Source organism: Oryzias melastigma, linkage group LG13, assembly GCF_002922805.2.
Source record: "Oryzias melastigma strain HK-1 linkage group LG13, ASM292280v2, whole genome shotgun sequence".
Taxonomy (NCBI): Eukaryota; Metazoa; Chordata; class Actinopteri; order Beloniformes; family Adrianichthyidae; genus Oryzias; species Oryzias melastigma.
The window spans coordinates 27,904,439-27,918,357 of record NC_050524.1 but is presented as its reverse complement, the minus strand read 5'-3'; the positions used below and the strand labels follow the sequence as shown (position 1 = coordinate 27,918,357).

Here is a 13,919-nt window from a genome sequence, read left to right as displayed (position 1 = left end):
TATTTGCTTTATAGATCATCACATTCTAGATCTTTGCTTTAAAGACAATCGCATTCTAGATTTTTGCTCTGACGACCATCACATTCTAGATCTTTGCTTTATAGACCATCACATTCTAGATCTTTGCTTTAAAGACCATCACATTCTAGACATTTGCTTTATAGATCATCACATTCTAGATCTTTGCTTTAAAGACCATCGCATTCTAGATTTTTGCTCTGACGACCATCACATTCTAGAATTTGCCATTGAAGACCATCACATTCCTAAACTGTTCTCTTAGAACCATCCATTTCTTGATCTTTGCTTTGCTCCTATAACTTTACTTTAATGACCATATTCTAGATCTTTGCTTCGAAGTCTCAGCTGCTTTTCTACTTCAGAATCTGCCAGAATTACGTTGATCCTCTTAACGGTTGTAAAGTTACAGTGAATCACAGAACAAAAACACTAGAGCTCTGGTGTTAAAGGGTTAATAGGACTAATATTTGTTATTGTCATTTGTTGATTATAAAAGCAGCAGTGATAACCCTAAGTTTGATTTATTTTTTCCCTACTCTCACACAAGTCATGGGGTATTATAAAAATCATTTATGCGACCCACTTCAAACAAACATGGAAGGACTCATTTTATATTGTTTATTTTTGGTGTCCGTTTATTCAAGAGAAATGTCTAATAAAGAGCTTTTGTCATCTCTGTATTTATACCCCATTCTCCAAACTGTTCTGCCCTTGAGCTCTTATGAGATTTGCAGACTCTCCGGTCCCAGAAGGAATGTGACACTAACCAGTGTGTCATCACTGTGATAACAGCAGGCCAAACACTCGTGTTTTCACAGATGAGCAATTGCTGAGATGATGGCTCCCCTTTACCCCTGACATCCTTAAACCCCCCACCGGTCGTTTCACGGATGAATTACCCCAGGAGCTGATCAATTAACTCTTTTACTGGCCAAGAGTCAAAATCTATCTTGATAAAAATGTCTAGACGGTTATCAACCTTTCCATTTAGCACCGCCACCAGATCGAAGTAAAGCTTGTTTACAGAGCCTCGTGTTTGTGTTTGCACGCCACAGAACCGCACATAAACGCCACATACCACAACCGTGCGCCCCGTTTGACCCGGATCCTGCTGGCAGCACAAAGAACCGCTGAGCTCATTATCCCGTCTCTGCAGCTTCGCTCATTTATCAACCAGAGACAGGAACCTCGGTCCCCAAAGAAGCATCGGACAGACAGGCTGTGCATGCTCATCGCTGCTTAAATGGGCTATTTCTCTGCAATATTGGGAGGAAAAAGGAGCGCCGTGCACGCGTGCTACACTGTATTTACATGTGTGCCAACACTTACATGTATGCTCACTTTTAAAGTGTCAAGTGACCGTGTGTGTTTTTGCTGCAGGTGCATGCGGAAAGTGAAACCATTATTAAAGAAGAGTACGGTGCTGCAGCGTATGAATAAATCAGCAAGGAAGCAGGTTGCATAACCCCTCCAAATATGAATCTAGCTCACGCAGAGTGAAGCTTTGGATGAATCAAGTGAAGTGTGTTTACTTTCACACAGTGTGTGTGCACACGCATCCTGGATTTTAACGTGTGATTGCTTGGAAATCAAGGATGACTCTGACTCTGCGTGAAGCTCACTGGGTCGTTACCCAGTCACTGGGAGGACACAACAGAGTGTGGACGGTAAATATTTGATGAGTTAAAAGCGGACGTCCTGTTACTTTTCTCATACATAACAGATGCAGATGTGTGTGAAGCTGCTAGTAGAAAACAAAAAATCTCCTCTGCGGTTGAGCAATCCTCTTCTCATCGTGGATGAAAGACTCATGCGTGAACCTCTCATGACTGCAGCAGGTCAAGGTGCGTTACCTCCCACCTGTGAGATGTCGGGAGATTCATCTCAGGCGCTGAATGAGGGTCAAATTTCTGCAGTCACAAGCTGAGTGCAGGGACAAGGAAAACTTGTTGAACAATTTTGTTTATTATAAAAATACTTTCAGTATTTTTTTACAAAAAAAATCTGATCCATAAAAATAGGAAGTGTGACAAAATTAGAGTTTGGTAACTTTTTTAAAATAGACTCTTTAGAAAATAGTTTTTTATTCAAGTCCCTGGCCAGTCAGCAAGGACAGGTGGACCCCATATGGTTTAAAAGTGGGCCGAAAATGTGGAACCCTGAACGAGTTTGTCAACAGTTTTTCTAGTGGCCCCACCTGAGTTTGCTCACATTCGCTTAAGTGGACACTCAGTGGGTATGGCTCGCTAGTCTAGCCAGCCGCGCGGTGGACAGCATTATGTGCCAGCGACCTCATCTGTAACGAGCTCCACTGTAGCGAGCTAGCAAGCATTCCTGTATTGAGCTAGCAAGCTCCTCTGTAGCGAACCCCTCTGTAGCAAGCTAGCAAGCATTCCTGTATTGAGCTAGCAAGCTCCTCTGTAGCAAGCTCTGCTGTAGCATGCTAGTGAGCTCCTCTGTAGCGAGCTAGAAACCTCCCTTGTAGCGAGCCCCACTGTAGCAAGCTAGCGTGCTCATCTGTAGCGAGCTAGCAAGCTCCTCTGTAGCAAGCTCTGCTGTATCGAGCTAGCGAGCTCTGCTGTAGCAAGCTCCACTGTAGCATGCTAGCGAGCTCATCTATAGCGAGCTAGCAAGTTCCTCTGTAGCAACCAAGCAAGCTTCGCTGTATCGAGCTAGCGAGCTCTGCTGTAGAATGCTAGTAAGTTCTTGTGTAGAGAGCTAGTAAACTCTGTTGTATCAAGCTATCAACCTCCCCTGTATCAAGTTCCGCTGTACCATGCTAGCGAGCTCATCTGTAGCAAGCTAGCAACCTCCCCTGTATTGAGCTAGCAAGCTTCGCTGTATTGAGCTAGCGAGGTCCGCTGTTGCGAGCTAGGGAGCTCCGCTGTCCATTGGGAGGCTGGTTAGCATAGCGAGCCTACCCACTGAGTGCCTACTTAAACTGAGTGCTTACTAAATGTGGGGCCGCCACAGAAACTATGAACAGACCCATTTGGGGCCCACATTCTCTGCCCACTTTTAAACCATTTGGGGGCCACTTGGCCTTGCTGGCTGGGTGTGGCCTTAAATGGCATTTACTTATATAGCGCTTTTCTATCTTCCTTTTAGGACCAAAGCGCTTTACAATCCCATTCACACACTGGTGACACCAACCTATAACCACCAGGAGCAAACTGGGTTTGGTGTCTTGCACAAAGACACGTCAATACATGGGCAGGCAAGATGGGAGTCAAACCTGCGATATTCTAATCAGATGTCGACCGCTCTACCTCTGCACCAGGGAAAAATATTACTGTCCTCTGAGCAGAACTTGGTGTCGAGTCTCAAAGCATCCAACTTTGGTAGTGTCATAAAATGTTGCAGATCCTCGTGGTTTCAGGGGCTTTTATTCTGAAAGGCAGTGCGTCAGCTGGCAGCTTCGGGATCCCGTCCAAGACCTCCAGATTTGGCAAACAGGAGAAAACACTGCACACAGAGAAAAACAAAAAGGAGTGAAGATGACGTCAACCAACGGTAACGCTGGTGAAACGCCTCTGCGACTTGCATGCCCTCACCGTACGCGGTAGTCCTGCGTGAAGGCCACTGGGTTGCGGGTCAGGTTGAGTGAGCGAAGCGGGCTGCTCCCCAGAGACCCCAGTCCCCCCAGGGAGGCGATAGCGTTCTCCGACAGACAAAGGTGCTCCACCGCTGGGAGCTTTGGCAGCTGATGTAGATACACCAGGTGGTTACGGTGCAGGTTTAGCATTCTGCACCTGCAACAGAAAAATCTGTTCAATGCACTTTTTTGGATTTTTAAACCAACAAAATAAGCAGTGTTAGATCTAAACTTTATTGAAGAACTACTCCGATCATCTTATGATCTATTGTAAAAGTGTTTGTCTTTATTGTCTATGTGGTTATTCCACAAAAACATGCTAGAAACTTGGGGTGTTAATGTGCATTTACACCAAACGCAGCAGGCGCATCAAATTCAAATTACTGCTCAGCGCCTTGATGCACCTTCCACGGAGCAACCGCCGGAGTTGTTTTGGAATTCATTCATCATGGAAAACATGGATGATATTGAGCGAGTAGCTTGGGTTTAAATGTTTTGGAGAGCTCTACAGAGGCGTCAGCAAGCACATCACTGTGGTTGTCTTCACCAGATCTTTCCGAATCTCTCTAGGTTCTGTGTGCTTCACTCTTGCACCGGGAGCTGCACCTGAGGGCCGTTTTAAACGTTATGTCCGTCTGTTTGTGGTCCAGGTTGAGCTCTAACCATAGAGGGGGGAAATAAAAGTAAAATTGGGGATCTTTTTATTATTGTCTTGATGAAAATAAGTAAAACATCACAAGCCCATGAAGCTAGAGCGGCCCTGTGCGCTACAACGGCAATAGCGGCGGCTCTTCGGGCTGCTGGGCAGCTAACCGCTGGCGGGCAAGCAGAGCAGGCTCTGCTGCCCAGTAACCTGCAGCCTGGGGTGTAGACATCACCAGATCTGCTGGGCACCAGGACAGTAGTGATCGTGATCAGCCTGGGGAGCAGAGCTCACTAGCTCGCTAAGCTATCCACCAGGCGGCCGCCATGGGTTGATTAAACGCATGAAAGGTCATGACAAAAATCTTTGCATCAAAGCGGCCATTTTGAATGTTTATTTCTACGCTTTGATCAAGTCACTGAAAACGTCACATGCCCAAAGCTGAGTCCCTGATTGGTTGACGCGCCTGACGCCCAAATCGTGATGCACCACATCTTTACACTGACTTAACATTCAAACTTGACGCCTCTGCCGCGTTCGGTCTGAATGGACCATAAGAAAATACCCATTCATATTGTGATACTTCATTTGCTGATACTTGTATTGATTTAAAATGCTGCCAAGGCCATATTTAATTAATTAATTATAAGCAAACATGTAGTTAGCGACGTACTTTTTTTTTTCAATGAAACTCCTGACCGTTAGTTGGCAAGGCAGCACAACGCACTAAGGTTCTTTGAGGAGCTCTACACCCGACCAAAACAAGAACAAAATCTCGCGAGAACTACTTGTGACAGTATTTGTGTTGTGAACTCATGAGTCGGATGTTGTTATATGTATCATATTAATTAAAGGAGGTTAAAGGAGCACGCTCCTGCCTCTTTTGGGTGGTTTCTACCTTGGCAGACGCACAGAACTCAAGTTGATGAGAGAATTGTCGATCAGTTGTAGTTTTTCCACACGGATCAACCGCCGGAGGATCCGTACGAAGTTTTCCAACTGGTAGGGGTCTCCCAAGTCTTGGTAGGACAAGTTTAACTCCTGGGAAAGAGCCAGAAACGTCGGCAACCCATTCTCCTTTTCTGCCCATTCCAACCACACTGTTGACTTACGAGGCAGTTCTCCCAGTTCTCCTGCAGCCTCTCCTCCCACCTCTGTCCTTCTTCCTTCCTCCTCCTCCTGCTCCTCCCTCTCTCCAGTAAGACATCAACATCTTCTACTAGATGTAGCTCCTCTTCGATCGGCCCTAGTCATGTAGTCAACATCAGAACTTTTAAAAATCCTGCAATTAGTACATCAAGTGAAGCGTGTAGAAATTTGTTTTTTTTCACCTTCTCTGACACGAGGACAGGCCAGCTGGTCACCTGTGACATCACACTGCTCCAGTCGATGCCACGACACAAACCTGAAGCGACTCGATGGAAGCTAAGAGGAAGAGGGAAAGGTTTGTTCATTCAGAGGATGAAATGACACAGCAATGACACAGGTAAGACATATATATATAAACTGAAGTTCTTATATTCATATAATGTTTTGTAGAAATTAGTTTTTTGTTTTATTTTGAACTAAATATAGCATTAACAAGTTCTTAAATTAAATTTATTTGGCAAATAGGACGTAGGTGTTTGTTTTATTTTGAAACGAAAGTTTCTACATTCATGTGACAAATGCAGAAGGTTATTTTCTTAAGCTAAATCTCTTTAAAAAAAGTAATAACATAACAAAAAAGTTGGATTCTTGTTATTAATATTTTAGCTAAATTTTAAAATAAAATATAAAGCCAAGTTCATGAATTTATGTGACAAATGTAAAAATATGTTTGTTTGGTTTTATTTTTAGTGTAATTTCAAAGTAAAACACAAGTCCAGGTTCCAACATGCGTGTGACAAATGTTGGTTCTGTTATGAAGGAAATTTCAAAATGTAAAAAAAAAAAAAAAGTTTCTGCTTTAATCACTTATGTGAGTTTCAAAATAAATTCAAAGCCCAAGTTCTGACACGTGTGACAAATGTAAGGACTTTCAGAAGTTCCAAACATTTGTTGCATAAAGGGAAAAACTTTAGGTTTGTGTTGTATTTTTAAATATAATTCAGCATCTGTGACAGAAATGGTAGAATTGAAAGATGAAACCAGAAAAAGAAGAGAACCCTATTGAACAATGTCAATGACCGTTGGCTGTACAAGAGAACTGGACTGAGCTGGTGTGATGTCACCCATAAAAATGACCTTACTTCCGGCTCCAACCAAAAATAAGCCAATTCAGTCTGTATTATTCCACGACATGACACTGTTTGGAGATGGCTGTAAGCAGTGATTGGTCCAAATCGTTTCTGTGGCAACTACTGTCACCAATTAGGAGTGATATTGTTGGAAAGCCACACCTCCACCACTTGAAAGCAGGCTCAGGAGAATCTGTCAAACATTTCAAATGTTTGGGGTAGGAGCATCTGATTGGTCAGTTTATAACTTGAATAACTTGCGAATAAGAAACAATATAATGAAAAAAAAAAAACGTGTGGATTAGCAATAGAATGTTGAAAATGTCACAGAGAGATGATGATTATTCTGCCAAATATAATAACTATTTAAAGAAATCGAAGGGATTTTAGCCTCTTGGAGCCAGTGGGTACTTCTTATTTGGAACAGAAGAGGAAAGGGTTGGCTCAGTCCAGTTCTCTTATACAGTCAATGATCCTGGCCCATGAGCTGGTGTGCGCATGCGTGTGAGCCACTCACAGGTGTAGATACCAGTCCCGAGTCCGGACTGTGGTCCACGGAGAGGGGTGTGGCGGTCACTCCGAGCTCCGAATCCTGGGAGGAGTGAGATTTGGGGAAACTGCCGCTGTTCACACCCGAGGAGCTGATGGAGAAAAGAGGAGGAGCCAGGTGAGCTGTGAGCGCGCGCCGGGCCACGCCCCCCTGCCTGGACCTGCTGGTTTCGAAACCTAAGCCCTGTCTGCCCGCGTGCTGACACCCTGACCACCGACTGGCCGGTTCGAGTTACAGCGAACTGGGTCTGACGTAGCAGATTAGGGCCCGTTGCCGTGGCAACAGCCGACACCTGAGCAGCAGCTAAAGTCGATAAAAGTCACTAGAAATGGAGAATTTGGACCCCGCGAGCGCTATTGTGCAAAGTAATGAGGACAATGGGAAACAACTCACCTTTCTGACATGTCCTCAAAGCCTCGTGACCGAGTCTCCCGGTCATCAACACATCGTGAACGGAACGCTGTAGCTCTGTAGTCCCGCAACTGTGACCCATCAAGTCCGGCGATCGGCCTCGACTGAACCGAGCGACCCGTCCGTCAGCAGAGTGCCGCGGTACCGACTCCGCCGCTGGAGAGGCTGCAGAGCCGCAGCAGACGGAGCCGCATGACACGGGCCGTCTGAGAGACGCTGGTTGCCTAGCAACGCCGTCCAGGTGTAATGTTGCGGCTTTACTAGTTTCCTGCACGAGACTTTCAACATTATATAAAGTTTACAAAAATAAAACATAAAATAGCCTGAAGTCTACAAAAAATATTTTTGTAAAATTAAAGTGATTTTTAAGAGCCCTTAAAAAGACATCAAAGTAAAAGAAAAAAAAGTTAAAAAAAAACCTTTTCTCCTTGTTAAATTCTTTTTTTTAACTTTCATAAAAAATCTTTTATAAAGTAATTTCCCTGTGTGAGATCAAGACACTTACATTCTATTCTATTCTTTTTTTTGCCTTTAAAAAATCATCAGTCACACTTTTATTTCTTCATTTGAAACATACCAAAGAGCTTAAAGAAAACTTTTTAAAGGCTGAAACATCTAAGCGTATAAAGACATAAGGTGTAAATTGTTTCATGTGAGGTATTTTGCTGGATTATCCAAATCCTAACAGTTTTTTCTTCTTTTATGATAAGAGTTATTCTTCTTTTTCTGCATATATATAACCCAAAAGAAGAATATGGCAGTCCCTTTTCATCTAAATTTCATCTCTCTGTGCATCTGGGGGATGGGGCAGAGGATCCAGTTGCTTCTGAGGGGGTAGAAAAACATACATTTACCCTACCATATGTTCAGAGTCAACCAGACGCACACACACACACACACACACCCCAACGCTCTCCTCCAACACACCCTCACACATCGGAGAAATTAGATGATGCTTTAAGAAGAAGGGCCAATTTTGACTACGGTTTTAAGAGATTAGGGGAGCTTTAAGACGTGACAGAAAGAGTAAAAAAAACTTTGGAGCGGGTCTTTTCTTTGTTCATACAAGGGTGCGGCACATATACTATGAGCTGTGTGACCTCATGACCTCTGCAGATGGTAGAAACCGGATGCTCACCCCATCCAAGAGACAATCTGTTGCATTTAACCAACAAGACCTACCATTTCTTGCTGGCGTCCAACGAGTCCAGACACCCTCCGTGCTTCTAACCATGTCCCTGTTCATGGCTGCAATGAAAAAAGGCGAGTAAAACTTGTAAATGAAAAGCTAACGTTTCTGAAACATATGCTTTTAACAAAGCATGTTTTTTTTTTAAAGAAGCTCAAGCCGATGTTCACCGCAATCAAACAGATAACTTCTTTGATGGTAAGAAATATTTGATTTTTTTTAACCTTCATAACAATTTTAACATTAACTTCTTATTTTATTTTTTAACTCAGACTTTATCAATTTGAGTCAGCCTTAATTTGATAAGGTTCTTTCCGTTCTGACAACTATTGTGTTTTATGCATCTACATATTACTACAAACATTTTACTTACAGATTTCCAGGAGGCTGGGGAGAACCAGACTCCTTCAGCTCCGACGGCTCAGGAGAATCCATCCGTTTCCAACAGTTCATTAGGAATCTCCCCTTCAGCCAGCGAGAGTCAAAAGACGATTAAGCTGTCCCTCACAATAACCTTTCAACCGGCTCAGCCGAAGCCTTCAGCGGGGACCTCCATCAGGGGGAAAGCCACCAGTAAAACCATGGTGCTTCAGGAGCTGCTGTGGCGGCTGAAGGAGCGGCGGTGGGAGCTGCAGCAAAAGCAGCAGCAGCTCAACCAGAGCTTTCCACCCAAGCAACCCCTGCAGAAGCCGCCTCAGCCTCAGCTTCAGCCCCGGAGCCCCACGCCTCAGACCCGGAGCCCCACGCCTCAGACCACCCAGCAGCCCAACGAAGAGCCACCAACCCTGGAGGTGAAGCCGCAGAATCCAGCAGCCGCAGAGCTGGATGAAGAGATGAAATGTGAGAAATGAATTCCAAAATGTATCGCGGTCAACTCAACTGATATTTAAAAGCTTCCCATTCGACATATCTGAAGTGTTTGGTTTAGGTCAGCAAAACATTTTTTTATTATTAGCTGTAAGATGTGATTTACTTTGGTATTTTTAGTCATTTAGAAATAAAAAATGTCTTTGGAAAAAAAAAGGAAAACATAAGGTTTTTCTGCAGCAGTATTGCTAGAAACAAGTGTTTTCCCAGCAGGAGCATCCCAGCTGCTTTTCTATAACTTCTATATTAAGTAAGGAGTAGGAGGAGAAATTAGGATGCTGCATTTTCAAAATAAAAGCACCCAAACATCATCCAATATTTTTTAACAGTTTAAAATGTCAGAGAAAAGAAATAAAAACATGTAATCAATATAAATAAAAACAATGAAATGTCTCCATCTGTTGTTTTCTCAGTTGATTTATTATGTCAAGTGTGTAATTTGAAGCAATCTGCACCATCTGACACGTATTTGCAGAAATATCATTAATCCAATTAACACTTTATTACTGTTTTTTTTACACTTATTGAGTCAAAAGGAAATACAGTTTGAAAATACTGGCAGGCTGTCCTGCTGTGAACCTGGGAAGAGATTCTGGTTGTGTGAGCGTGTTTGAATGTGAGTGCATATGGAAACGAGCCTGGATTTGCTCCGAGTATCTTTGGCGGGACACTATCAAAACAAGAAAAAAAAAAAGAAAAAGAGCTATAACTGAAAACCAAAAAGGCGAGCATGAACCTTAAAAATTCCCACAAAGCTGCAGTGTCTTAAAAGCAAAGAGATTCTCGACAAACACAGAATATATATTTATTTTAATGGAAAGGCTTTTATGCTGAAAGAATCCATACAGCTGGTGTTACTGCGTCTCCTCGTATGTACATTCACAACAGTGCTGCAGATCTTTTTTAGTGCTCCAGTCCATCGCTATGGTAACCTGCCCTAGTTACATCATCCCCATCCGCTCACCTGTAAAAATCCCAGATGGAGCTTAATTAACCAGCCAAATAAGATAAGGCATAACAATTCATCAGCAGTGAATAGATCCTAATCGCGTGTAAAAATGTCTCAATAGTGTCTCCATGAGATGTCTTACTAAGATTTATTCCAGAGAGGAAAGATTTGCGTTTATTCGGCAATAAATACTGAGCATGTACAGTAGAAGAGTGCGACCGTAAACTGCACCAGACGGAAGAAAGAAACTAGGTTTGCAGGAGAAACAGTAACTCGTTTAAAAGAAAAGAGTTTTTCTTTTTTTTTGCAACATTAAAGCTGCTGAACGTAAAGGGTGCAGTGCGCGGATTTTGCTAATTCAAAGCATTCTTTACTAGAGAATATTTACAACTTCCTCTGTGGGCTTCTGTATCCAAGAATTTAAAGCTTACAGTATAAAAAACTGAAACTTATACACAAACAAACACTATATTGCCAAAAGTGGTCCTTCACTTTACGCACAGGAACTTTTCTGACCTCTTATGGTGCAGGATTGACTGATGAAGGTCTGGATCGCATTCTAGCTCCTCGTCTTTACGGACTTTGCTTTGTCCAGGGAGGAACTGTCGCCTGTGGGAAGCATTTTTAGCACTAAATGTATACGCTAAATATCAAGACTCATCTGTCAGATTGGTGGATACAGAAGTAGAAGACTGGACCCTCTAGACAAGGAATGCCCAATCTTAGTCCTCCAAATCTACCACCCTGCTTTTACCACTGCTCTCTGCTGATTATCTGACTCAGAAGTCTCCTTATGCCAGCAGTCTGCAACCTTCAACACTGAAAAGTCATTTGGAAACAGCCAGAAAGTCTTACTTGCCAGTTAAAAAAAAATAAAAGAAATAAATCAAGTAAAATAATGTATTTTCTAAAAGTTTAAGTAAAAAAACAAACATTTTTTTACTTTAAATTTTAGAAAAGAACATTTTTTTCTAGTTAGTATCAGGTTCGCACCAGCTAGTTATCAGAATTTATTTTTTACTTCAATTTTTATTTTTACTTTGATGTCCCTTTAGAGTCTCTGTAGTATTTATATCACTTTTTTGCTAAATATGAATGAACTCTCTCTCTTTTTGGTCATGACTAAAATCAAAAATATAAAGAAAAACAATCTTTTTTATTAAAAAGAAATAGTTTTTGTCTGAAAAGGGGCCATATTGATACATTTTAAAATCAAGCATCTCTGTACAACAAATGATCATCCCAAATGTTCCTAAATGAAAACCTTGTACAAGTCAAAAATGTCATTTTCTCTTTTAGGTTTACATTGGTGTGTCTTTAAATATGAGCTTTCAGCAGTTTCCAGTCTTCTCACAGAAGATCAACCATTTGAGCAAAGTTTTATTAGAAATCTGTGCATTTGCTGGTTGTCTACACAAAGCCCCTTGAGTTAGTGCACTGTAAAAAGTGAAACATTGTGTTAATTAACAAAAGCTCTGCAATTTGTTACACTTCAAAATATTACTTTTTATCAAATTTAATTTTTAAGTTAAATAAACCATCAACTTAAATGTAAAAAATTATGGTATTTTTGAAAATGTTTCACTTTTTTCAGTGCAATGCCAAAACCTTACACTGTGTATTTCCTGTTATAGAAGCACCTCCACTAACCGACTAAAATTAAATCTTGTAATAAATAAGTAACATTTATTTTTTAAATGACAATCCTTTTATTTTTTAATAACCACAGTGGAGAGCTGAAAGAGTCGCAGCGATCTTTGGAGCCTCAGGTTGAAGACTTATTAGGATTGATTGAACCTGATCCAGGTAATCAGCAGCAAAACGTGCAGGTACGGTGGGAGATCTTGAAGGATTACAACTGACCGTAGATCATCATCATGGTGGACATTTGCATGATTTTGTGCACCTGTAAAGTGACTGTAACACCTGAATCAACGAAACTGAACACCTTTGGCAATATACCGTAATAATATAGATGTTTATATTGAATTCATCGTATAATATTTGGTTATATCATCTTGTAAAGAGTATAAAACACAGTTGGAGATGGTGGTAGAGAATAGGTAGCTTTTGTGATGCAAGGATCCGATTGGCTGACAGGGAGCGGCCTCGTCGTCGGGTTAAATGGAGTCAAAGTAACTGTCATAGGGCTCCACGACCTCCGGGGTCATCACTCTGCCCATGAAGAGGACCGAGCCTGAAAGACAAGTTTAGACATTGAAAACAGGTGTGAAGAGGCACCGAAAAATCTGTGTTTCTACGACCTAAAGCCGGCTCACCTGTTCTTCTGTTTCTGATGACAAAGAAGAACGGGTGATCGGCCATGACTTGTGGGTACAGCACCAAAGTCCTGGTCAGGGCAATCATTCCTATCAGAGGAAAAGCAAAAGAAAATCCTGATAAGTTCTTACGAGATGAGAAAAAGTAACTTTTTGTTAGGGTTTAGCAAAAATAAAGCACCTGAGCCGACAGCTCCCTCTGCCCCCTCCTCAGTCACCTCCAGGTAAGCTTTCTGCACGGCCTTCCCGATGTACAGGTCCTTACCGTCTGGGAAAAAGTACATCACTTTATGAAACAATACTTTATTTAAACAAATGACAGTTCCAAGAAATAGTATGTAGACCATTTGGGATTCTGCATTAATTTGTCATAAAAATGTTTTGATCTTGATCTAAGTCACATCACCTGATAAACATAGTCTGCTTGATAAAAACACATTTTATTGAGCAAAATGTGTAAACATTCACAGTACAAGGTCGAAAAAATGTATGAAAATATGTGTGAAAAATATTTTTTAATCAGAGGGTTTTGGAGTTCTTTTTGGACTTTTGGATAGTCAAAGCTGTGGCTTTTATTCTCATTTTATCCCAATTGGACCAACGGGTTTATATCCATGAGGGACAAATGCAAATTTAGAAGAATGGTGCGTTCATGTGGTGTTGGAATTATTGGAAAAAATGTCTGTCCAACACACAAGAACGTCAGAAAAACAACAAATGTCACAACACAACATATAAAAGTCTGTAGTGCATCATATATGGGATACATAGTTTGGCGGGCCAGATTACATGGTTGGGTGGACCGCATATTGGGGGCCCTAGTTTGCCCACCTCTGGTTTAAGTTGTCCTGCCTTATAAAAACACAACAGTTTTGAGTTTCAACAACATTGACACAAACCCTGCCTCACACAAAAGAGCTCTCAGAAGATCTACGATCTAGAATCGTTGAGTTACATAAAGCTGGAAAGGATTACAAAAGTATCTCTAAAACCCCTGGTGTCCATGTGTTCACGGTAAGACAGACCATCAAGACAGGTTTAGGTACTGAAATTCAGTTCCAATTAAGAACTGTTAAGACTCATGAGGTTCTATCAGAACCAAAAGAAGTTGCTGCATTCATTAGTTTTAGTGAAAGTCCATTTGTCTTAAGCGTCCGCTTCCAAAATGCTAAAGTCAAAGCACTTCCTGTTTCCTC

At 41.8% G+C, this 13,919-nt stretch overlaps 3 protein-coding genes across 4 annotated transcripts in view; 1 reads left to right on the top strand and 2 right to left on the bottom strand.

Annotated features, from left to right (window-relative positions):
* Nucleotides 1-1,967: 1,967 nt before the first annotated feature.
* Nucleotides 1,968-7,692, bottom strand: LOC112149136. The gene is made up of 7 exons (XM_024276625.2): nucleotides 7,422-7,692; nucleotides 6,996-7,119; nucleotides 5,591-5,684; nucleotides 5,372-5,505; nucleotides 5,158-5,300; nucleotides 3,576-3,773; nucleotides 1,968-3,486 (listed from the first exon to the last, which is right to left on the bottom strand). Exons 1-7 carry the CDS (start codon nucleotides 7,430-7,432, stop codon nucleotides 3,369-3,371), a joined length of 822 nt encoding a protein of 273 aa, XP_024132393.1. The 5' UTR covers nucleotides 7,433-7,692; the 3' UTR covers nucleotides 1,968-3,368.
* Nucleotides 7,010-10,197, top strand: LOC112149135 (probable serine/threonine-protein kinase samkC). Its single transcript, XM_024276624.2, has 4 exons — nucleotides 7,010-7,145; nucleotides 8,556-8,702; nucleotides 8,779-8,826; nucleotides 9,004-10,197. Exons 2-4 carry the CDS (start codon nucleotides 8,570-8,572, stop codon nucleotides 9,477-9,479), a joined length of 657 nt encoding a protein of 218 aa, XP_024132392.1. The 5' UTR covers nucleotides 7,010-7,145; nucleotides 8,556-8,569; the 3' UTR covers nucleotides 9,480-10,197.
* Nucleotides 10,198-10,286: 89 nt separating this feature from the next.
* The window catches only part of serpini1 (serpin peptidase inhibitor, clade I (neuroserpin), member 1), a 22,734-nt gene continuing 19,101 nt past the window's right edge, over nucleotides 10,287-13,919 (bottom strand). For both annotated transcript variants that reach the window (XM_024276621.2, XM_036214763.1), the window contains 3 exons: nucleotides 12,905-12,991; nucleotides 12,724-12,813; nucleotides 10,287-12,641 (listed from right to left, as the gene is read on the bottom strand). In XM_024276621.2, coding sequence (XP_024132389.1) covers nucleotides 12,565-12,641; nucleotides 12,724-12,813; nucleotides 12,905-12,991 — 254 coding nt within the window. In that variant the 3' untranslated portion in view covers nucleotides 10,287-12,564. The remainder of the gene's footprint in view (nucleotides 12,642-12,723; nucleotides 12,814-12,904; nucleotides 12,992-13,919) is intronic.

Bases quoted from the DNA above. Each gene is read 5' to 3' on its own strand.
- LOC112149136 (XM_024276625.2), bottom strand. The intron at 5,685-6,995 runs GTGAGTGGCTCA...TCTTCCTCTTAG, and splicing joins CGGGACTGGTATCTACACCT to CTTCCATCGAGTCGCTTCAG. The intron at 5,506-5,590 runs GTGAAAAAAAAC...CTACATGACTAG, and splicing joins CTGTCCTCGTGTCAGAGAAG to GGCCGATCGAAGAGGAGCTA.
- LOC112149135 (XM_024276624.2), top strand. From the start codon at position 8,570: ATGCTCACCCCATCCAAGAGACAATCTGTTGCATTTAACCAACAAGAC. The intron at 8,703-8,778 runs GCGAGTAAAACT...TTTTTTTTAAAG, and splicing joins CATGGCTGCAATGAAAAAAG to AAGCTCAAGCCGATGTTCAC. The intron at 8,827-9,003 runs GTAAGAAATATT...TTTTACTTACAG, and splicing joins AACAGATAACTTCTTTGATG to ATTTCCAGGAGGCTGGGGAG.